Raw genomic sequence first — 23,119 nt, 5'->3', positions numbered from 1 at the left:
TCAAAGGCCAGTGGCCCAGTTCAATTGCTTTCTGTGCCCCTGGTGTGTAGCACAAGGCTGGGCACACTGTCTCTGTGCAATGTTTGCTGCAAGAATTAGATGAGCATCAAGAGCATTTACTGCAGCCCTTGCACAGAGCTATACCTGACAGAGCCCAGCAGGTCCCCAACATGACCAAAGTCTCAGTCAAAAGACAGGCAGGAAGGGTCAGAGAGGGCCCTTCAACAGAGGCATACTGAGCCTAGGGGTTCTCCACCAAGTGCAAGGAATGGTATTTCAGGAAGTAGAGAGCAAAGAGGTCTACATGGGAGTTCTGTGTTTGACAGAATGGGAAAAAGATCAGAGAACAATCAAGAACTCCAGTAACTCGGCCCTGGCCGGTTGGCTCAGCGGTAGAGCGTCGGACTGGTGTGCGGGGGACCCGGGTTCGATTCCCGGCCAGGGCACATAGGAGAAGCGCCCATTTGCTTCTCCACGCCCCCCTCCTTCCTCTCTGTCTCTCTCTTCCCCTCCCGCAGCCAAGGCTCCATTGGAGCAAAGATGGCCCGGGCGCTGGGGATGGCTCCTTGGCCTCTGCCCCAGGCGCTAGAGTGGCTCTGGTCGCGGCAGAGCGACGCCCCGGAGAGGCAGAGCGTAGCCCCGGGTGGGCATGCTGGGTGGATCCCGGTCGGGCGCATGCGGGAGTCTGTCTGACTGTCTCTCCCCGTTTCCAGCTTCAGAAAAATACAAAAAAAAAAAAAAAAAAAGAACTCCAGTAACTCAAGAATGGCTGTGACCACTCAGAGCAAGACCGAGGAATTGGGCCCCTCCAGCTAAGGAGGCTGGAGGGCGGACAAGGCTCTCTAAAGACAACAGCAGACCCGGGAAGTTCCACCTTCTGCCCTCAGGCTTTTGGGGCTGAGATATCCCTGAAAGGGAGGTGAAGAGTGTGCCCTAGGAAGACTGTGCCAGGACACGTTACTCCACAGCAGAGGGACGTAAAGTTCTCAGATGAAACCCTGACTATCTCTGGGAATGTCTTGGGGTCTTTAAAGGCGAGCTGTGCCCAACAGCCCTGCAGGGATGATTCTGCCCCACAGCTAGAAACCAGCACCAGGTTTGCTAGCCACACCCCAAGCTCCAGAGAGAGGCAGGGCCAGAGCACCAAGCCCAGCTGAGATCTGGCATCAGGCTCCAGCTGAGGCTGACTGACACCGGAGCTGCCTGAAGTTAGCTTCCTCTCAGGGGGCTGATAGGCCTCCCGTTTCCTGTCTGTCTGCTCTCCAGCTCCCCACCCCCTTCTCATTTCCTGTCTGAGTCTACACTGCTATTTTCGGGATCTTGACACTTTGAGGAGAGGTTAAAGGGCACTTAGGCAAGGCTGAGAAACCGATACAAAGCAGGGAGAGGAGGAGCTGCAGAGGCTCTGGAATCCCGCTTCCTGGCTCACCCTGCTCCAGGGTCTGAGTTCTCACTGGGCAGCCCCTGCACACCCAGCTTCCACAGGCCTCGGGCTGATCAGGCTGTGGCCAAAGCAGAATCCTCATCTCCCTCCCTTTCCCTAGTCTCCTACCACCTGGGGCACCCACACCATAGCTGGACATCCTGATAAAGTCTTCCCGCCCTGAAATCTCGAAAGGATGCTGGCCCTCCCTTATGACTCTACTGGGAGAAGCCACAGTTCAGCTGACAGGAGCTCCTAAAATGCCAGACACTAAGCTGTTCCCTGGGAACCAAAGACCAGGTCCAAACCTCTAACTTGTGTGCCAACTTCCAAGAGGCCCCAGGCCTGGGAACCGTGCTGCTCTGGCCCCACATCCTGTCCAGGGGCCAGAGGGGCAGGCATCAGGTAGAAGGGGAAGGCAGAACAGACAGTCACACACTGCTCTGTGGCCCTCTGGAGAAAAGCAGACCCCCATCATCATATAGCAAGATGTAATAAGGAACACAGGAGGGCCTGAGAGGAGGAAGGAAGGAGGGAGGGAGGGTAAGGCCCCGTGGAGGGGTGCAAGGCGGTAGGTAGTGTTCTGTGCGGCCGTCTGTTTCACTCTTGCCCTCACATGCAGGGCAGCTGAGGAGGCTCTGCCAGTTTTCCCTTCTCTGAGGAGTCACCAAGTAAAGGTGGGGGCTTTGTTACATGTTTCCTAGTGGGTCAGCTTTCAACGACTGGTTCACAGACGAGGTATGGAAGCCAATTCTGGCCACCAAGCTCAGCCACCGAGGCCAGGAACTGTCCCTTTCCTGTTCTCTTCTGTGCCATTTCCTCTGACTGCTGCAGCAGCTGGCTATATACAGGTAGCCTCTACAAAAGCCCTGGACAGGCTCAGCCTGGGAATCGACAGTAGGTGGCTGCTGGGGACAGCCACCTGGAGGGGAAGGTAGATGATGTCATTTGGCTCTTCTCTCAGGAAGCCCAGAACGCTGGGGCTGGCACCTACCCAGTGATGTCCATCCCCACCCCCAGCTAGATTTCTCACTCACGTAAGTTCTCGACACTTGTGCCAGGCCCCTTGGTCAGGGTTGTAGACCTCCTTGCAATTTTCTATCAGGTGTGCCTAATTGTTTTTTGTGTACACACACACACACACACACACACACACACTCACTCATTCACCCTCCTTCTCATTTTCACTATATATACCCGGGCTGGTTATGGTTTTATAAAACTGAGACCACTGCCATCTTTCACTGTACCTCATGCATAAGCCCTCTGCCTGTTCAGCAAGTCTTGGCTCCCCATCAGAGACGAGAAAAAAACCTTCACAACTCACACAGTTCCTAGGGGACCTGTCCATGGTTTGTTAGTACCAGGGTCCATTCAACAGCCTGGCCCCCACTGCCTTACATCTTCTTTCTTGGTACTTTGAGAAACTCCTGCTCGTTTTAAGATTGGCTTAAAATCCAGCAAATAATCTGGGCACAAAATAGTCCAGGAACTAGGTCTCAGCTACCCAATGCAATATACTCCCCCAGTCCCAGCCTTCTCTTGGTCTTCCTTGGCCCAGCCCCAGGCCACAGGCAGACTCCAGTCTCAGCTGCTGTGGGAATCTCTTGCACTCAAAGCCACGGACTGAGGACCCCAGGAGAGGCCCCAAACTTGCCAGCAGCAGCCAGTCAGCAGCTGCAGAGCTGAGGGAGAAAAAAGCCAGAAAGGAACAGTCTGAAGCTCTAGGGAACCAAAACTTTTCAAGGTAACTCTGCCGCCCAGCAGGGAGATAAACAGGCAAACTATCCTCAGAGGGCCAAATCAGACTCACCCAATGTGGTTAGTACGAAGTGAGATCTCCAGCTCCCTTAGTACTTTGGTTGACTCCTGAACTCTCCTCCTGAATTTCTGTAAACATGGAATTTTCTGTCACTGATCAATCTAACTTCACAGTACAAACAAAAGGAGTAGAAAAGTAAAGGGAAGGTACACAAGAGGGCAGTTACAGGCCTGCCCTCCACCATTAGACAGCCACGCCAGGCCCATGGCCTCAGAACCCAGAACCAACTCCCACTGCTCAGAAGCCTGCAACCCATCCCCGGTCAATGGGTTCGCTCCCAAATCTCACAGGCCTTTATAGGGTATCAAGATGGGGCCTCCCTGCCATGTACTTCACCTTCCGAGTTACGCTGGGGTCCAAGAAGCTCTGGATTTTCTGGATATAAGTGTGGGGAGGGTTCTTCACCTGAAACCGCTCCTGTAAGAGAAACACGCGCATGTGCACGGACGCTTGGGGTCCTGAGGAGAGTACTGAGGAAGTAGAGCACTCATCATCATGTTCGATGTGAGGGACCCAGCCTCCCAAAGTTGTCACCTGGCTCTCCGCATCGCCCAAACCCCAAACCTTAAGCTCCTTCTCCTGACTTATCCTCAGGCACTTCCCCTCCGTTGCTATCTTCCCCAACTCCAACTAGTGCTCCCTGAGCCTAGATTTTTCTATGTCAAAATCATTTTACTTGGGGTGGTGAACGCACGGTACAATATAGATGATGTACTATAGAACTGTACACCTGAAATCTACATACATAAATTTAATAACCAATGTCACCCCAATAAATCCAATAAAAAATACATCTATAAAAAAATACTTTAAGAGCCTGTTGCTTGCTGAAAATATGCAGAGATTTCAAAGCTGTGAACAGCACTCAAAATGAAGACACACTTGAGAAGTGCTGTTCGCTATCTGGCCAACTGATGGATGGAGGTAGGAAGGCCAAGGGGAGCTGTCTGTGTCGAGTCCAACTTTCTCAGCTCTGAATCCAGAAGTCAAGACCAGACTTATTTTGCAGTGTTAACAAAGTTTAGGGCTGCAAACACACTTTCTACTCCTCGCCAGACCCCAGGCCAACAATCCAAAGCATGCTCAGTGCTGAAGCCTGCTTTCAGCAACATCATCCCTCGACCTCCTTCCACACAGGGCATGGGACCATGCCCTTCCAGTTTTAGCCCAACCCCCTCATCTGACCCAAGGGGAAACACAGGGAAAACTCTCAGGTATTCTGGCCCATAAGAGCCTTCACAACTGAGGTATCTGAAGAGCTGGGGGGTGGCCAAAAAGGGTCCAGGGCTTAGAAACAAAATGAAAGAAAAAACAAAAAGGTTTCAGAATGAGCTGAAATTATGTGACTTAGAGAAGACTGAGAGATTATCAATGAAAGAAACTCAGTACAAAAGGGTTGTGGTAGCCCTGGCTGGATAGCTCAGTTGGTTCGAGCATCATCCCAAAGCATAAAGGCTGCCGGTTTGATCCCAGTCAGGGCACATACAGGAACAGATCGATGTTCCTACCTGTCTCTCTCTCTCTCCATTCCTCTCTCACTAAAATCAATATAAATATTAAAAACTTAAAAAAAAAAAAAGGGACTGCTGTTATCCAAACCTCAAGCAACTGCTCATATGCTCACCAACTCCTCTCAATGCAGAACACAAGGAGAGAAGCCTTCGCTGGACAAGGAGTGCCCTGGACTAGGCTGTCTGAGGCATAATCTACCTTAGGTCAAGCAGTGTGACTTGGGCAGCAGAGGAGCTTAATGGTTAGCACAGAGTCAGCTGCCTGAGCCCTGGCTCCATCATCAACCAGCGTTCTTCATCTGTATAACAGTGAATTCCTCATAGGTTTTTGTGAGGATTAAATGAGATCTTTCAGTATATATAAAGTGCTTGGCCCATATGAGCACTCAATAAATGTTAGTTATTATAATTTTGTTCAGTCCTTCCTTGAAAAGAAATAATAAATTTGTTCTTGTGAGGCTCCACGGCAAAGTACTGGCCAAACACACTATTTAACTGTGCCAGGTGCCTCCACACCTCCCAATGCTCCCAGCCCTGCAGACGGCTAGAGTTCACAGACTCTTGACTTTGATCTTCAAATACCTGCATGGTAAAGAGCCAAGCCATAGGTGTTAGTTCATGGTTTGGAGCTAAGTAATAATCTCTATATTCTCTTCCAGCCCTAAATACTATTCATGTAGAGAGAGCTTCCAATCCTTATGTTCTGAGATTTGGGAACAGGAGACTAGGGGACTGGGGCTTCCCATTCACTGAAGCCTGTAAATAATAATAATAATAATAATAATAATAAACCCTGCTATTTGCCAGGTCTAGGGCAGGTGAGAGAGAAATGGTCCTTTGGATTATTACCCCACCAGGCATAGCTCCCATCCTGGGAAAAGGCAGAAACAGGTTCTACAGGGAAACTACCAAACTCCTCCACAGCTGACCCTATACCCCAGACCTATACAAACCTCCTTCAGGCTACTGCCCTTTGGGAAGAAATCAAGACAGCTCTTTGCAGGAGCTGGCAGGGAACTCAGCCTACTAGCCCCGTGTCTGTCAGGACAGTCCTCTTGGGACAGGAAGTGAGCAAGGACTGAGGCTGAGTCCAGGCCAGGCTTCCTCAAGGGACTTCAGGGCTACAGGCCATGCCTTTGGTCCTGCTGCCTTGTCCAGCTCAAGACACAACCTCCACCTCCCAGCCTGCCCAAAACCCTGTACCTGGTCACAGATCAGATCCCACTTCTTCTCGTTGTCGTACTGCCGCAGGAGCCGGGCCTTGTCAGGAGGCAGGTTCATGGAGCTCTGAGGAGAGAACCCAAGTCAATGGGGCTGAACGCTCCCCCCTCCCAAGGAGAGAAAAGCTGGACTATTGTATCTTTCCCTTCTGGACCCTCTGTTCACCTTGACACTTTATCATTAGTAAGAAAGGCTCAGAGAGGTGGGACAAACCTCCTGCCTCCCCTTCACATTTAGTTGTTTGGTTGAACAATTTTCTAAATCATAGGTCATGGAATCAATTTAATGTCAGGATTATTTTTATTTTAAATGCAAATGGACAGATTAAAATAGAATAAGGTAGAAGATACCAGAATTCATTGCAAGTAGGAAGAATAAATAATGAAGCTTTTATAAAGCTTTGGTTTCTTTTATAGTTTATGTATATACATAGCACACATAGTTCACACTATAAAATGTGTTTACTTATTATATAGGACGGGTCAATAAAGTTTGAAAGCCAGCAGTTTATAGCAGAGACTTTCAAACTGCTTTCCCCCCATGGCCTGAGAGATGGGGGGGCCTTCCTGTACCACACATACCCGTGGGCCAATCCTGAGCCACTCACAGCCTGTGTAGATGCTGCAACTCTACCATTTCCCCATATCAGAACACAAATGAGTAAGAAGAACATAGAGATAACTGTTCAGAATATTTTTAGGAAATAACTAACAAAACTTTAGTACTTTAATTATTAGTAGCAAATTACTTATGACACAGACAACCTCCCAATTAATTAAGACACAATAAAGTGTCCTGACTCCTCGTTGAGACACTTTGACTATAGAAGGACAGGCCAGGTGTCATTTTATTTTGTTCACTACTATTTGCTTAATGAATAAATGAATAAAAGTTAGGTGAGTGAGTGAGTGAAGCCCAAGGCATCCGTGCATGCCCTGGCCACACCCAGGCCTTTATCCCCATCCAACCAACTCTCTCTACTAACCGGGCTGGCTGCCTTTGTTTTAGGTCACAGCCCTTGCTTTTAAAGGCAGATCACTGCACCCCCCACCTTCTCAGTACTCTTGAATCTCCTGTCTGAAGTATCATAGCTGGCTGACAAGCCACTTGACTTCCCACAAATCCACCCTCTTCTCCAGGACTCTACAGGTCACCAGGAGGGCCTTCCTCAGCTTCCTCCCCTTTACAGACTGTGCTGAGTTCAGATCTAACTCCCTGGTAACCCAAGCATGACCACTTGGTTTACCTCTGCCAACTCCTTGACGTCCTCATCACTGGGGACATGAATTGTATGCACCAAGGAGTCACACGGGCCCTGTATTACTCAAGAAGAAGCAGGAGTATCCTGAAAGTAGGCCCTCCATTTTCTAGGAAACGGAAAGAAAATCCTTAAACATTTATTTCTATCACACGTATCTACTATGTATTTACCTACACCCATACTATAAAACCAGCTGTACTCATATGGCCTCCAAACCCCAATAATGTCTAATACTGTGACAGGCACCTAGTGGAGAGTACGTTGATGGTAAAGCTATGGTTATGATGTCCCAGTCCCAGCTATCAGCCCAGATCCTGGCTGAAAACGGGGTCACTATGGCTCAAAAAATGAAGTAGGGTTGGGATCTCTGGTCTGCATCTAGAAATGGTAGGAATACAGACGTGGAGCAGGTGAGAGAAAAAGGGGGGGGGGAGATACCACCACATCATACATCTCCCGTGGTTTCTGCTGCCCAGAAATCGGCCTTAACACTTTGGAGTAGTGAGTTTTTTGTTAACTCTTTGAGTGAGGACGTACATGAAAGTTGGTACTACTCAAAGGGTTATCTGGCACCAGGACAGAGGGGCCAACAGAACCTACCCTCTCCTCCATTGCTGATGTAATATGGATAGCTAGAGTGTGGGAAGTGCAAATACAACCTCAAATGTTCTCTCTGGAACTACTTTGCTAAGGGCCAATCTTGACATGTCAATATGAATAGGAGGACAAAGGCAGAAGGCCACAACAGGGACCCACAGGTCAGAGGCGGGCCCAGATAAAGGTTTCTGCCTAACCGGGTCAGGCTGCTGCCAGCTAAACCCAAGTGAGATAGGAGCAGAAACTGTACTCAGGCCTGATTCTGGTTCTGCACATCCTAAGCACATCATTTGTCACCTACCCGTTTATCCCAAGTTTGTGTCATGAATATAGTTTTCTACTGTCTCTCCTAGAAGAAAGCCACTGGGGAGGGAGTGGGGGAGCATGGCACTATGGTGGCCGACATCATATCCTGTCCACGCCAACTTCCTCCCTCAGCCACCACCGCCAGCTGCTGCGGCCTTGCACTTCCCCACCAGGTGAACCAGTGAGGAAACATTTGGTATCCCTGGGGTTTCAAATACAGAGCAAAGTCACCAGCTTGGGAACCCCAGTCTGAGAGCACGGAAAAAGCATATGAGGAACCTGGCTAAACTTTAGATGCTCAGATGAGACGAACCCCCAAAGTATAGAAACAAGTGGCAGAAGCACGAGTCAGCTCTGACCACAGACCCACATCCTGTAGTCTAGAGCTGTGTGGCACTAGCCAGGCTATGACGTCAGCCTTCTCAGCTTCTTTGGGGCTGAAGTGTGGATGGGGCAGAAAATGAGTAAGGTTAAGGGAAATTCCCCGGTCTCCAGCACTCTCACAAGGAAATGGTCACTGGTTGTGGGGTTGGAGTCACCCGCCTAGGGGGCAGAACCAGGGACTGGTCAGGGAAATTTTCTCCCTTGCCAGACAAGGGCTTTGAGGCTTCTGCCTCCACCTGATAACGGGTGTAAATCTAACAGCCTCCAATGTCCTGAGGAAGTTCCTCTGCCCTGAGGAAGGACAACTTCCTGAGTTCCGGGGACAGCAAGGGAGCAAACCTGACAAGATTCCGGTCTCAATCAAAGGTTTGTTTCCTTGACATTCAGCGATTCCACAGGGACTGTGGACTCTCAGGAGATAGGAGCCGGGTTAAGTTCTTGCCACCTCCTCACTGAGAGGTTTGCTGAACAGGAAGGAGGCACCGCGCTGTCTTGGAGCAGAGAGCACCAAATGTGGAGTCAGTGCAAATCAACTCTGGGCTCCTCTAGGCAGCTGAACCTCAGCGAGCTCATACATAAAATAAAGACAATCTCACTATTTCCCAGGGTTTATGAGGATTAGGTGATAAACATTTTATGTCTGTATTTGTCTGGAACTGTGTTGTGGGTGTTCAACAAAGTTCCTTCCCCTTCCTCCTAAATAGCCACCCTCTTGCTTCTGGGCTATCTCTCTCTCTTGGTCTCTCTCTTTCAGCAACTGCTTCTCAAAACTCTGAGGATGGCCTGACCAGGCGGTGGTGCAGTGGATAGAGCGTCGGACTGGGATGCGGAGGACCCAGATTTGAAACCCCAAAGTTGCCAGCTTGAGCATGGGCTCGTCTGGTTTGAGCAAAGCTCACCAGCTTGGACCCCAGGTCGCTGGCTTGAGCAAGGGGTTACTGGGTTTGCTGTAGCCCCACGGTCAAGGCACATGTGAAAAAGCAATCAATGAACAACTAAGGTGTCACAATGCGCAATGAAAAACTAATGATTGATGCTTCTCATCTCCATTCCTGCCTGTCTGTCCCTGTCTATCCCTCTCTCTGACTCTCTCTCTCTTAAAAAAAAAACAAAAACAAACAAACAAACAAAAAAAACCTCTGAGGATGGAGCAATTCCTTGGGGTGTGAGGGGAAAGCCCAGGGAGTTGGGAAAAGAGGAAGATGAATTCAAACTGAAAGCAATTCTGAGACTGAGTCCCAAAGCAGAAGGAACTAGCAAGAATTATAATAATAAAAACCTGTAACGGGTCTGACCAGGTGGTGGCACAGTGGATAGAGTGTCAGCCTAGGATGCGGGGGACCCAGGTTTGAATTCCTGAGGTCGCCGGCTTGAGCGTGGGCTCACCAGCTTGACCCTGGAATCATGGACACGACCCCATGGTCAGTGGCTTGAAATTCAAGGTCGCTGGCTTGAGCCCAAGGACACTGGCTTGAGTCCAAGGTCGCTGGCTTGAGCAAAGGGTCACTTGCTTTGCTGGACTCCCCCTCCCCCACCATCAAGGCACATATGAGAAAGCAATCAATGAACTACGGTGTCGCAACGAAGAGTTGATGCTTCTCATCTCTCTCCTTTTCTGTCTGCCTGTCTCTCTTGCTAAAACAAACAAACAAACAAACAAACAAAACCTATATGAGCAGAAAGGCGTGGATCTGATGCTTCTCCAGCAAGGATACTCAGGTTTACTGCCAATCTGAAGCCAGGCACAGTGCCCTGCTCAGTGGCCAACCCCCTCCTGGGTTCTGTGGGAGCAAGGCTTCTTTACTCCCCACCTGACCCTGTCTTCCCAGTAAAGCAAAGGGGAGGGAGGAAGCTCTGGCGGCAGAGGTTCCCTTCCCTTTCCTGCGCTGCACCCCTAGCCAATTAGCCCCTCCTTGTTTCCTTCCCATTGTGGGGAGGGAAGTGCCAGCAGGGTTCGGGTTTCCTTCAGCTGCAGGCCCTCTGGAACTCACCCTTGACTTGTCAGTCTCCTCCAGCCCGGCCTGGGGAAAACCCAACACACAGAAATAGGAACCACCAAAAATTCCCAGATGTTTCTGTTGGTCTCAGTCAATCATAATGCATCTAACGAACAGAGACAAAAATGGCATGGCTCCTCTGAGAGGCAGGGAGCGAGGTGGCTGAAACTTTCCTGCAAAGGGGATTCTGGAGGCGTTAGGGAAGGCAGACAGGGGATGTTTATTTTGAACAATTACAGAATATGAGTTGGTGGTTTCTTAATATTTTCCCTCTCAAAACAACTTTCACCAAATCCCCTATGGCTGGACCCTTCTCCCAAGTATGGTAGCCCCAGCGCTCATGGTCAGCCAACAGGAGTGGGGAGCTTTGGGAAGCTGAATCTACAACTTCCCCAGAGATGACATGAGGCGCTGTGCTCACATGCTGCTGAGCCATGGGCCACAGCCGCCACCATATCTTCTCATATCTTCTTTGTGCATCCACAGATCAGCCCACTGTACAGATGGACAGAGATGAATGTAGTAAGGAGGCACAAAGTTTGGGAGTCCAGGGCAACACTGGGCACAAAGGCCCACTCTGGCTGCCAAAAGGACAAAGCATTAAGAGCAGCCCAGCCTTCCCTCCACGTGTCTCTACTTGTGGGCAGGAGGCACAGCTGTGGTCAGCTGGGCATTACTCCCAAAGGGCAAGAACCCAAGGAGGTGGGAGGTACCAGCTCCTGCTGCCTCGACCCCCTTGGCGGCCACAGCCAGCCCGCTGCAGTAGCAGCTTGTAGACAATAAGAGTTATTTTCAGCCAGTGCTTTAACACAAGCCAGCTGGCCAGTGTGCAGGGCGGGAGTCCTCCTCCACCCAGCCCGCCCAGATGGCAAGCAGGCCCAGCCCCGCGCCTACGCTGCCGCCTCTGCGTCACTGTTTGTTTATCTCGTTGTTTCAGCACAACTCCTCCTAACTCCCCGCCAAACTACCATACTTTCTAAAGGAAACCAAAAAAATAAAAAAATAAAAAAATAAATCAGAGTTTGATCAAAGATCCAAAAGCTAAAATGAAAGATCCAGACATGGGAAACACAGCAGCCCCTCTAAACACCCACACTTTTCCCCGGCCCTGTGACTAGCAGGCGTAGCGCAGGGGAGGAAGTGGAATGGACGGGTGGTCAGATCTCACTGTAGCCTCCATGGACCAAGGCCGAGCCTGGCTCTGCAGCCAAACTGGAGAACAAAGCTCAAGACTGCTCTCCTTGCCTGCTTCTCTCCCATCCTTCTTTTCAGAGTTCAGGTTTGGAGAAGATCACTTTAGAGAGACAGCCTGGAATGAGCCTGAGACAGCTGTGAAAGATTTTGGGAGAAGAACCATATCCTGTAGCTGAAAGGAAATGACAGAAACAGTTCATGACACTTGGCTGGAGGAAGAGGTACCACACCCCATGATGCAGTAAGGTGAACACTTTCACCAGCTCCCCGCACACTGAAGAGTTCAGGAACAGGAAACGGTGGACAGCAGCGGTCACCTCCCTGAACGCTAGACCTCAAGCTCCCACTCTGCTCCTCATCTCTCTCCAGCTATCACCCTATGCACAGGGGCTTACGGGTGCAACACAACTCCAGCCAGACACACATTTTGCTCTAGGACTGAGCTGTCCTCTTAGACTTATGTGAAAGCTGCTGGAGTACCTCATGACAAAAGACATCAAAAAAGTGGGTGCTCCATGACTTAAACGTCTGCAGTGGCTTACGTCTGTCTGGCTTTCTGTTTTTGTTAACTGAAGCTATCACTTTGGGGACAAGCTGCCAGGGAGAAGCCAGCTCTCACAGGCACAGAGCCCCGTCTGGAGAGTGTGCTCCTGTGGTCACCGATGACTCTATAACCAGAAATGACTTGCTGAGCAGTTATGGGCCAAGTCCCCAAGCAGCCTGGAGGAAAAAAGAGATGGATTCTCCAGATGTCTCAGGCTGAGCTCTGCAACTCACACCAGTGGAGTCAGATAAAGGAGAAGTCCTGGAAGGCCAGCATCAATCAAACAAAAGGTGGCTTTTTCCAGATAAAACTGTGCCTCTGAGGCCCCTTCTTCACCTCAGAGGACTCCTCCATTGGATTCTCAGGGGGCAAAGGAAATTGACCATGTCCCAACACCAGCAAAGCCCCCAGCTTTACTCGTTGCCACACTGTCAGCCTCACACCCGACATCAGGTAACCTCTGTAAGTAATCTGCCCCCCCAACCCTGGCTGAGGACACCCCTTTGTAGCCTTAGTCAAGAAGCACACAATCTCAGGAGAACTCTCGTTAGCTCTTCCCAACCGAGACCCCAGGGCCTAGCTAAAAGACATTGCCATAGCAACTTGATCTGTCTGCTGGCTCCCCAGCCCCTCCTCGTGGTTAACCAGACCCACACTCCCCAGTTACGCAGAATGGAAACTATTCTGCTGGGGGCAGCCGGCTTTGCAAAGCCAAGGACTCTTGGGGCAGAGCCTCACATTCTCCCTGCAGCCAACCAAGGTTCTCCCTTCTGTTCATGATATTCTGCCCTCCCACCGAGGGAGCCCTAATAGTCAGCACTACCTCTCAGAGGACACATTCCTAGGGTTACAGCCCACAACGGGCATCTTCCTTTTTCTCCCCATCACTCACTGAGACCCAGTATATCTACCTTGTGGGACTCTCATCCATACCTTCCCTTCCATTCCCACTGTCAACACTGAATGGCCCCGTACTATTCATTCCTGACCCCAGGATAATCTAGCTGGCACCCCTACTTCTGGCACCTCCACCCCACTCAACCTGCACACAGGTGACATTTCTAAATTTCCTAGCACATAAGATAAATTATGTCTGTTCTCAGTTCAGAAATCTTCTCTGACTCCTTCGTTACACAAGAAAACCTGAACACCTTTGCCTGCTATTCTTAGCATCTGAAAATAAGAAAATGCTTCAGAGGTAAGATTCTCCCCAGGCTGTCCCCAACATCTCTGACCAGTCTTATCCTCTCCTGGATTCTCTTTCCTGGAACAGACACTCTTATCATAGAATTTGCTTATAACTGATGTTTCCCTAATCTTCTGAATCCCTACTTATTACTACCTGATTCAAAATCCAACAGCTCTGTGACTACCCAACCTAAAATAATCAGCCCTTCTTCTGAGCCTCAAAGCATAATCACATGTGAAGAATATGGTGGAGATTTGCTTGTATCTCCCAATATCTTCTCGTCTTCCTTAGTAATGAACCTCCAGTATTCAGTTGGGTACTTGGCAGCCCAGAATTAATATATTTCTCATCTTCACTGATATTCAAGTGTGGCTATGTGACCATGTAGGATGCAAGCAGAATTAATGTGTACAACTTCTCAGAAGTGTCATTCAAGGGAGAGAGTATATCTTTCTTTTCTCCTTTCTTCTTTCAGTTGGTTGGAATTCAGAGGTAATGGCTGGAACTTCAGTAGCTACTCTGGACCATGAGGTAACCCTGAAAATAGGATTCCAGATGGGTGAAGCAACAATAAAGAAATACCTAGTCACTGATACCATGGACCTAAACATAAATTGAATTTGTTCCACATAGTATCTTTTCATGTGTGTGTTTGCTCTGTTTACAACTAGAACATGAAATCCTTGAGGATGGGGTCGTGTTTTATAATTCTTTGTATCATGTGCAAGTCCTTACTAACTGATTGATCCTACTACTACCTCTCCTATCACCAAGTTCTTGGTTCAGCTCCTGGTTATTTTTAGAGGGGATTATCCAACTTCTCATCATTGTCCTGCTATTTCTGGGCACTCTCTCCTTTGATCAACCTTATGTTCTACAGTCAAAATCACTTTTTTTCTTTCTTTTTTTTACAGAGACAGAGAGAGGGACAGATAGGGACAGACAGGAAGGGAGAGAGATTAAAAGCATCAATTCTTCATTGTGGCACCTTAGCTGTTCATTGATTGCCTTCTCATATGTGCCTTGACGGGGGGGGGGGGAATAGCAGAGCGAGTGACCCCTTGCTCAAGCCAGCGACCTTAGGCTTCAAGCCAGTGACCATGGAGTCATGTCTATGATTCCATGCTCAAGGCCATGACCCCACATTCAAGCTAGTGAGCCCAGACTCAAGCCTGAGACCTCGGGGCTCGAATCTGGCTCCTCTGCGCCCCAGTCCAACGCTGTATCCATTGCACCCCTCCCGGTCAGGCCCAAATCTCTTTCTTTTTTTTTTTTTTGTTTTTTTTGTTTGTTTGTTTTGTTTTGTTTTTACAGGGACAGAGAGAGAGTCAGAGAGAAGGACAGACAGATAGGAACAGAGAGAGATGAGAAGTATCAATCATCAGTTTTTCGTTTTGACACCTTAGTTGTTCATTGATTGCTTTCTCATATGTGCCTTGACCACGGGCCTTCAGCAGACAGAGTAACCAGCGACCTTGGGTCCAAGCTGGTGAGCTTTTTGCTCAAACCAGATGAACCCGTGCTCAAGCTGGAGACCTTGGGGTCTCGAACCTGGGTCCTTCCGCATCCCAGTCCTATGCTCTATCCACTGCACCACCGCCTGGTCAGGCCCAAATCTCTTTCTTTATGTGTTACTTCTCTGTCAACAAACTCCCCAGACTTCTCATTCTGAGTTTCAACTCTATCCTTCAGTTCATGCCATAATCTAAGCCATTTACTTACCCTACTCTTTAACCAAATTCAGCTTCTTTTTTTTTTTTTTTTTTGTATTTTTCTGAAGCTGGAAACGGGGAGAGACAGTCAGACAGACTCCCGCATGTGCCGACCGGGATCCACCCGGCACGCCCACCAGGGGGCGACGCTCTGCCCACCAGGGGGCGATGCTCTGCCCCTACAGGGCTTCGTTCTGCCGCGACCAGAGCCACTCTAGCGCCTGGGGCAGAGGCCAAGGAGCCATCCCCAGCGCCCAGGCCATCTTTGCTCCAATGGAGCCTTGGCTGCGGGAGGGGAAGAGAGAGACAGAGAGGAAGGAGGGGGGGGGTGGAGAAGCAAATGGGCGCTTCTCCTATGTGCCCTGGCCAGGAATCGAACCCAGGTCCCCCGCACGCCAGGCCGACGCTCTACCGCTGAGCCAACTGGCCGGGCCAAATTCAGCTTCTTATAGCTTGCTGGACTATAGGCTCCAGGACACAGAGATCACCACCAGCTTGTTTACCACTGTAGCAGGTGCTCAAAACAGATTGGGCAAATTGAACTTCCCCATAATATAATCCTCTTCTTCCTTTCTCTAACTCTTCTACTCCATTACACTCCAGAGAAATTATCTCCTTCCCAATTGTCAGCCATACTCCTCCTTGAATTCAAAAAAGGCAAAATCCCACCTTCTCTAGCAAATCTTTCTTAAGTTAAGAGTGGTAAGATCTACCTTCCCTTTCCCCAAAAACAGTGTCTCCACATATTGGCTAATGCCTTTAAAATGTGTTCATGGAGTTGTGGCTCATGGTTAATGTCTCTTCACCTATTTTTGGACATTCAACCAATATCCTAGCACAAAACTCACAGTGTGGTTAAAGCACTGGACGAGGAGCCACACTGCCCTGGTATGAATCCTGGCCACTGCTTAATAGTTGTGTGGCCTTTAGAGCCACACCAGCATCAGTTTCCTCAACTATAAATCGGAGGTAGAAAGAGTAGCTATGTATTTCATAGGGTTGCTACAATGACTAAACAAACATATGTAAAGTATTTAAATCAGAATGTAGGTAGTAAATTATACACATAATGCTAGCTATGGTTTTTTTTTTTGGTTCGTTTGTTTTTTCCTAATTCAACACTTAGCTGGAAAACAACTATATGGCAAGCACTAAGCTAGAAGCTGAAGATATATAAAAATATCCTAACCTGTGGTGGTATAGTAGATAAAACAATGACCTGGAATGCTGAGATCACCAGTTCAATACCCTGGGCTTGCCTGGTTGAGTTGCATATGAAAGGCAACTACTACAATGCTTCCTTCTCCCCCAACCCCATTTTCTCTCTCTTCTTTCTCGAAAATCAATAAATAAATTATTTAAAATACATACATACATACATACATATTTATATAGGGCAGGATCCTTACATTCAGGTAGTTTATATCCAGAGGGCAAGGTAGACAAGCAAACCAAGTGTGAGTATAGAGCACTTCTGTGAGAGAGGTACAGATAGCACTTGAGGTCCCAGGGAGGTAACATCTAATTGGACAGAAGAGTCAAGTAAGGCTTCCTGAAATAAATGCTAAAGAATCTAATCTTAAACATCAAGCAAGAGGGAGCTGGGCAAAGTCAATGAAGGAGGGGAAATTGGTGATATTTTAGGTAAGGAGGTAGCACTTCCAACTATGAAAGCACAAAACACTATAAAAAGTCCAGGAGTCTCTAAGCGATTTGTGATAACAGAATGAAAGTGTGTAAGAGGAGATTACAGCAGGCAGGACCAGCCAGCTGACAAAGGGTCTTAGGAGCTAAAGTTAGTAGGTGGGCATGAGTAGGACAACAATGATGCTACTATCAAAACAAAAATAGTAATACTGAAAGAAGCTATCATTTATTGCCAGAACCATGATAAGAGCTCTATATGAATTGTTATTCACCTTTCACAGTCTGTATTACTTCCCAAACTAGACTGTAAACTCTGTGAGGGCATGGACTTTGCCTTGAACATATTTGTTCCTAGACATGGAAGTCTGGCGCACAGCAGAAGTTTATCATTTAATTCTCACAGTAACCCTATGAAATTGGGACTATGATTATTCCCACTTTAAAGGTGAGAAAACAAAAGGCTTGGAAAGGTCATGGAACTTGCCCAGAGTCACAGAGCCAGTATAGGGTAGAGCTGGGATTTGAACCCAGGTCTGACCCAAAGCCTTAGCTTGTATCTCTACATAATGTCTACTGAGACAATGAATTATATTAGACCTCTTTGCACTTTTTCCAATTGTCCACATCCTTTGGGATCAATCCAATCAATCTTCCTCATGAAATCTTCCCCAAACAAGCCAGACCTAGCACACTCCTTCCTATGAACTTTGGTGAGGTTTACTGCCCTTAACTCCTGTTGACAATCGTATTTGATCATTCCTCCAACACTAGTGTCTTCAACGTATCACACACTGTACCACCTGGGAGACCTGTTTTGCCTTGTGGTAACTTGCTTATTAATGACAAAAAGGGAAACTACAAGTTAAACACATCTGCTCTGGGTCAGGCACTGTGCTAGATCCTTTCATTTCAAGATTACATGGAAGAGCCACTCCTCTATCCCATTGTCATTCGCCTTTCACAGTCTGTATTACTTCCCAAACTAGACTGTAAACTCTGTGAGGGCACGGACTTTGCCTTGAACATATTTGTTCCTAGACATGGAAGTCTGGCGCACAGCAGAAGTTTAATAGATACTGCAGCTGTTCGTGTAGACAACAGAGGCCGGTTGGGGGCAGCACGCCATCTCATCCAGTGCACCAGCTAGAGACACAGTTCTGGCTTTCCAGGAGTCTCATTATAAGTCCAGGAGCTTATTATCAAACCATAAAATATAATGACTCCCTTCCTACTTCCAGACTGCATGTGGGAGGAGCACGACTCCTGCTTTCTGAAAGAGTAAACTGAGGCCCAGCATGGACACACATCTGTCACAATTCATATCAGCTGGGAGAGGCACTACAAGTTATCTGTCTCCCTTTGTCTTTTTAATTTCTCTCAAATGGGGATCTATCCTCAGCCTCAGTGCTCCTGTCCTCTCTGGGGAGGAATCATAATGACCCTAGTCTGCTCTTGATCCATGAGCCATCCTCCCAACATTGTCCCTCCTCCTGTCATTAAGGCCAGAACTTGACAACAGAGGTCATAGCTGCCCACATGCCAACTCCACCTTTGAGTGTCTCAGAGTTTTTACAACTCTGTCATCTGATTGTTCAGCTAGCAAAAAAAAACACCCCTTTGGAATTAGCCTCTGAAGATTCCTACCTCTTGACCCAAAGACACTGAATCTTCTCTGTTTCTCACATCTGAAGTCCTAAGTGCCATATTTACCCAGGGCCACAGAGGGAGAGGAAAACATTACTGGCACGTTTCTCACATGATCTCACTTATTGCTCTCAATAAGCACCAGAGGTAAATATAAATACATATTATGCCTGTTTAACTGGGGAGAAAGTTAAGAATCTTGGACCAGCCCTAGCTGGTTGGCTCAGTGGTAGAGCATCGACCCAGCGTGTGGATGTCCTGGGTTCAATTCCTGGCCAGGGCACTCAGGAAAAGCACCCATCTGCTTCTCCACCTCTCCCCCTTTCACTTCTCTCTCTCTCTCTCTCTTTCTCCTGCTCTCTTGTAGCCATGGTTCAATTGGAGTAAGTTGGCCGCGGTCACTGAGGATGACTCCATGGCCTCTGCCTCACGTGCTAAAAAATGGCTCCGGTTGCAACTGGAGCAAGCCCCCTAGAGGGCTTGCTGGGTGGATCCCAGTCAGGGCACATGCGGGAGTCTGTCTCTACCTCCCCTTCTCTCACTAAATAAAAAATAAAAGAAAAAAGAATCTTGGACCAACTGCCTGACCAGGCAGTGGCGCAGTGGATAGAGTGTCAGCCTGGGACGCAGAAGACCCAGGTGCAAAACCCCACGGTTGACAGCTTGAGTGCAGGGTCGCTGGCTTGAGCAAGGGGGGTCTCTGTCTCGGCTGTAGCCCCCCCCCAATCAAGACACATATGAGAAAGTAATCAATGAACAACTAAACTGCTGCAGCGAAGAACTGATGCTTCTAATCTCTCTCCTTCCTGTCTGTCCCTACCTGTCCCTCTCTCTGTCTCTCTTGCTAAAACAAAAAATCTTGGACCAACTGTCTTGAAGTCACCAAGAAAGTGGCAGAACCCAGATATGTGGCCTCCAACAAAGAAAACAAACCTCCATTTCCAACTTGAGTAAGTCTGCCTGGATTTGTCTGACTGGCTTTGGTTGATCATTAAACAGTGCTTCCCTGTCCAGCAAAACTAGGGTGGAACCAGTTCAATGAAGAATGTGGGCTGAACACCCGAAGTTTAAGGTTTCTGTCTCAGAGTAAAAGGGTGATCATGCAGAGCAAAGGGACAAAGGAACTTCCCCTCTTGGACACCACATGGGGACAATGCCTTCATATGAATGTCATTTCAAACATGCAGATGCTATAGATTAGTGTTTTTCAACTGCTGGTCCGTGGATTGGTGTCGGTTCACCAGAAATTTGGAGCCAGTTCGTGAAAGAGTTAACCACCCTGACGTTGTATAAAGATTACAGAGTCTGTAATTATTGGGACCAGCAGTTGAAAAACACTGCTATAGATAAAAGCATGGGCTTTGGAATCAGGGATGAGCTAGATTTGAATCCTGGTGCTTTTCATGAGATAGTGGCAGTTATTAAACTTCTCCCATCCAAATACTAACCAGGCACGACCCTGCTTAGTTTCTGAGATCAGATGAGATTGGGCACATTCAGGGCGGTACAGCCGTAGACTATTCAAGTTCTCTGAATCTGTTTCTTCATCTATAAAATGTAGATTATAATATCTACCTCTTATAAGAATTACATGAAGGGATGAATGAATGGGAAGGACTGTGCATGGTGCCTGGCACAGAAAGGATCTATGAATATTAACTGGAAGGAGCTACTCCAGGAGTTGCAGCTGACTCAAGGTAGCTTCTAAGCACACTGGCAATATATGCTGCTCACAAAAATTACAAGATATTTTATCGCTTCATATTCATTTTGAAATATCCCCTAATTTTGTGAGCAGCATACAATTTCACAGTACTTTAAAATACATCAAAAAGTCTGACCTGTGGTGGTACAGTGGATAAGGCGTCAACCTGGAACCCTGAGGTTCCCAGTTAGAAACTCTAGGCTTGCCAGGTCAAGGCACATATGAAAAGTAACTACTATGAGGTGATGTTTCCCACTCCTCTCCTATCTTTCTCTCTCTCTCCTCTTTCTAAATCAATAAATAAAATCTTTAAAAAAATAAATAAAAGTGAGTATATGTATATAGTTGAACAGTACAGGTTAAATATATTTATATGTTTTAAATTTCTCTAGGTTACAGCAATTGCACGCATGTCCCTTTGAATGATAAGACTGAGACGAGACACCAACAGTCAGTCACACAAGAGGATTCACAGAAAGCTGGGACCAGGATTCAGGAAGACAGAATTGAGTCACTGATTAAGGTGCTCTGCTAAGTGATCTGGGACAACTCCTTTGACCTTTTGGAGGAGATATGCTAAATTGACATTCATGTTCTTCCCTATCTCAAATCCCTCACTTCTCCATCATCTCCCACTTCCTGTGGTCTGCAAACCCAAGGTCTGATTTTGCCATACATCTGTTTTCAGCCTCCTTAAGTAATTCCTCAGCAACTTGCTACTCTCCTTGTGACACTGCTTAAGTACTAGGAGCTGTCCCTTCTAGTCACTGATGCTATCTGTGGGAATACAGAGAAAAGCATGAGAAATTTTCAGCCCCAAATATTAACTGCCTACTAGACACTGATGATTCAAATATGTGTTTCTATTTTTTTTTAATTTTTTGCGGGAGACAGAGAGAGACAGAGACAGAGACAGGGACAGATAGGGACAAACAGGAAGGGAGAGAGATGAGAAGCATCAGTTCTTTGCTGCGGCACCTTAGTTGTTCATTGATTGCTTTCTCATATGCACCTTGACCAGGGGCTACAGCAGAGTGACTCCTTGCTCAATCAAGCCAACGACCTTGGGCTCAAGCCAGTGACCTTGGACTTCAAGCCAGTGACCTTGGGCTCAGGCCAGTGACCACGAGGTCATGTCTATGATCCCACATTCAAGCCAGTGATCCCTCGCTCAAGCTGGTAAGCCTGTGCTCAAGCCAGATGAGCCCGCACTCAAGCCAGCAACCTTGGGGTTTTGAATCTGGATCCTCTGCATCCCAGTCCGATGCTCTTTCCACTGTGCCACCACCTGGTCAGCCTCAACTATGTGTTTCTATCTCAGACTTCTCCTTTGAGCTTTAGCTTTAAATATCCAACTGCCCATTAGACCTTTCACCCAGACTTCCACAGGCTCTGCAATCTCACATGTCTCTCACTGACCTCATCACTTTCCCATCTATGTTTTTTCTCCTATATTCTCTTAACCAATGGCACCTCTACCTAACTAATCTAGCAAATTAAAAATCTGGATGTCATCCTTAATTTCTCCCTTTTCGCTCATCTCTACCTCCTGAATGTCAAATGTAATCAGTCATCATGTCCTCAAAATGTAATGAAAATATTTACTGACTGTCCCATCATTACCACCAGGCAAACCAGCCCTGGTTTAGGCTCCCATCACTGTTTCCACACTACCAGGCCTCTCACTTGGCTGCCCACCTCCAATTCTGATTCTTTCCCATGGCTCCAGGCCAGCCTGCCCACCACTCAAAATCTGACCATGTCATTCTCCTACAGAAAGCGTCAATTCCAGTCCCTTCCACAAGGTATTCAAAGCCCTCCTGATCACTTCAGCCTCCGCTCCCACCACTTTCTGCCTTAACCTCACAGCCCAACAGCCCTGAGCGGCTGCATGAGGATTCTCTGAATACATTATGTTGTCTCCCCTGCCCATGCTGGCCTCTCTACCTGGAATGCTCTCCCTTCCACATCTCTCCAACTCCTAATTGTCCTGTAGCCAGTAGAGATTTCCTCCTTACAGGCAGTATTTCCCCAGCTCCGCCTCTCCCCTGTGCTCCTGCATATCTGTACCATTGCACTTCACAAGCTGTTTATTGCAATTATGTGTTTCATGTGTTTGTCTCCCCTTCTAGACTGAACTCCTGGGGCAGACACTGTCTTAATCATCTTTACTTCTCTGGCACTTAACACAATTCTCTTAAGTGTTCAATAAATGCTTGTTGAGTGAATGAACACCAGGCTGTACTCGGTGAGGCTCTGAAGACTGGTATCGTGTGCCTCTCTGTCTACAGGCAAGGAAGACAACACCTTAACCGTTCTCAGTTCACCGCCTCAGAGGCCGTCCACACTACCAGAATACTGTTGTGAATCTTCACCTGCTCTGCCACAGAATACGGCTGGGGTATCTCTGCCCTCCTGCCTCTAAGTCAGGGGTCGGGAACCTTTTTGGCTGAGAGAGCCCTGAACGCCACATATTTTAAAATGTAATTCTGTGAGAGCCATACAACCACCCATGTACGTTACACATTATCCAATAAAAATTTGGTGTTGTCCCAGAAGACAGCTGTGATTGGCTCTAGCCACCGGCAACCATGAACATGAGCGGTAGGAAATGAATGGGTTGTAATACATGAGAATGTTTTATATTTTTAACGTTATTATTTTTTATTAAAGATTTGTCTGTGAGCCAGATGAAGCTATCAAAAGAGCCACACCTGGCTCGTGAGCCATAGGTTCCCAACCCCTGCTCTAAGTCCATCAAAAGCAGCCAGCACTGCTTTTATAATGTTGATAGCATCTTGACATTTTCTTGGGCTTCTGTAGGCAACAAGTACTAAGTGGTTACTTTACAGTTTTTGCAGGGAATTGACCGAGAAGCCAGATGCCACAGACACTCTCTAGCTAGCTATCCCTCAACTCCTGAGTTTATGCTCATAATTTTTAACAATGACATTCTGGGGAA

The 23,119-nt window shown here is 47.8% G+C and overlaps 1 protein-coding gene across 7 annotated transcripts in view; it reads right to left on the bottom strand.

Moving 5' to 3' along the window:
- FMNL3 (formin like 3) overlaps nt 1-23,119 on the bottom strand; it is a 61,367-nt gene that overhangs the window by 16,180 nt on the left and 22,068 nt on the right. For 6 of the 7 annotated variants that reach the window (XM_066368743.1, XM_066368744.1, XM_066368745.1 and 3 more), the window contains exons 2-4: nt 5,960-6,043; nt 3,582-3,662; nt 3,237-3,313 (exon numbers count right to left, since the gene is read on the bottom strand). In XM_066368743.1, the coding sequence (XP_066224840.1) occupies nt 3,237-3,313; nt 3,582-3,662; nt 5,960-6,043 (242 nt within the window). Of the gene's footprint in view, nt 1-3,236; nt 3,314-3,581; nt 3,663-5,959; nt 6,044-7,223; nt 7,347-23,119 lie in introns of those variants that run through there. The other variant, XM_066368748.1, reaches the window with a different exon arrangement.

Source organism: Saccopteryx leptura, chromosome 2, assembly GCF_036850995.1.
Source record: "Saccopteryx leptura isolate mSacLep1 chromosome 2, mSacLep1_pri_phased_curated, whole genome shotgun sequence".
Classification (NCBI taxonomy): domain Eukaryota; kingdom Metazoa; phylum Chordata; class Mammalia; order Chiroptera; family Emballonuridae; genus Saccopteryx; species Saccopteryx leptura.
The sequence above is the reverse complement of the archived record's forward strand: the minus strand, read 5'-3'. Positions and strand labels throughout refer to the sequence as shown.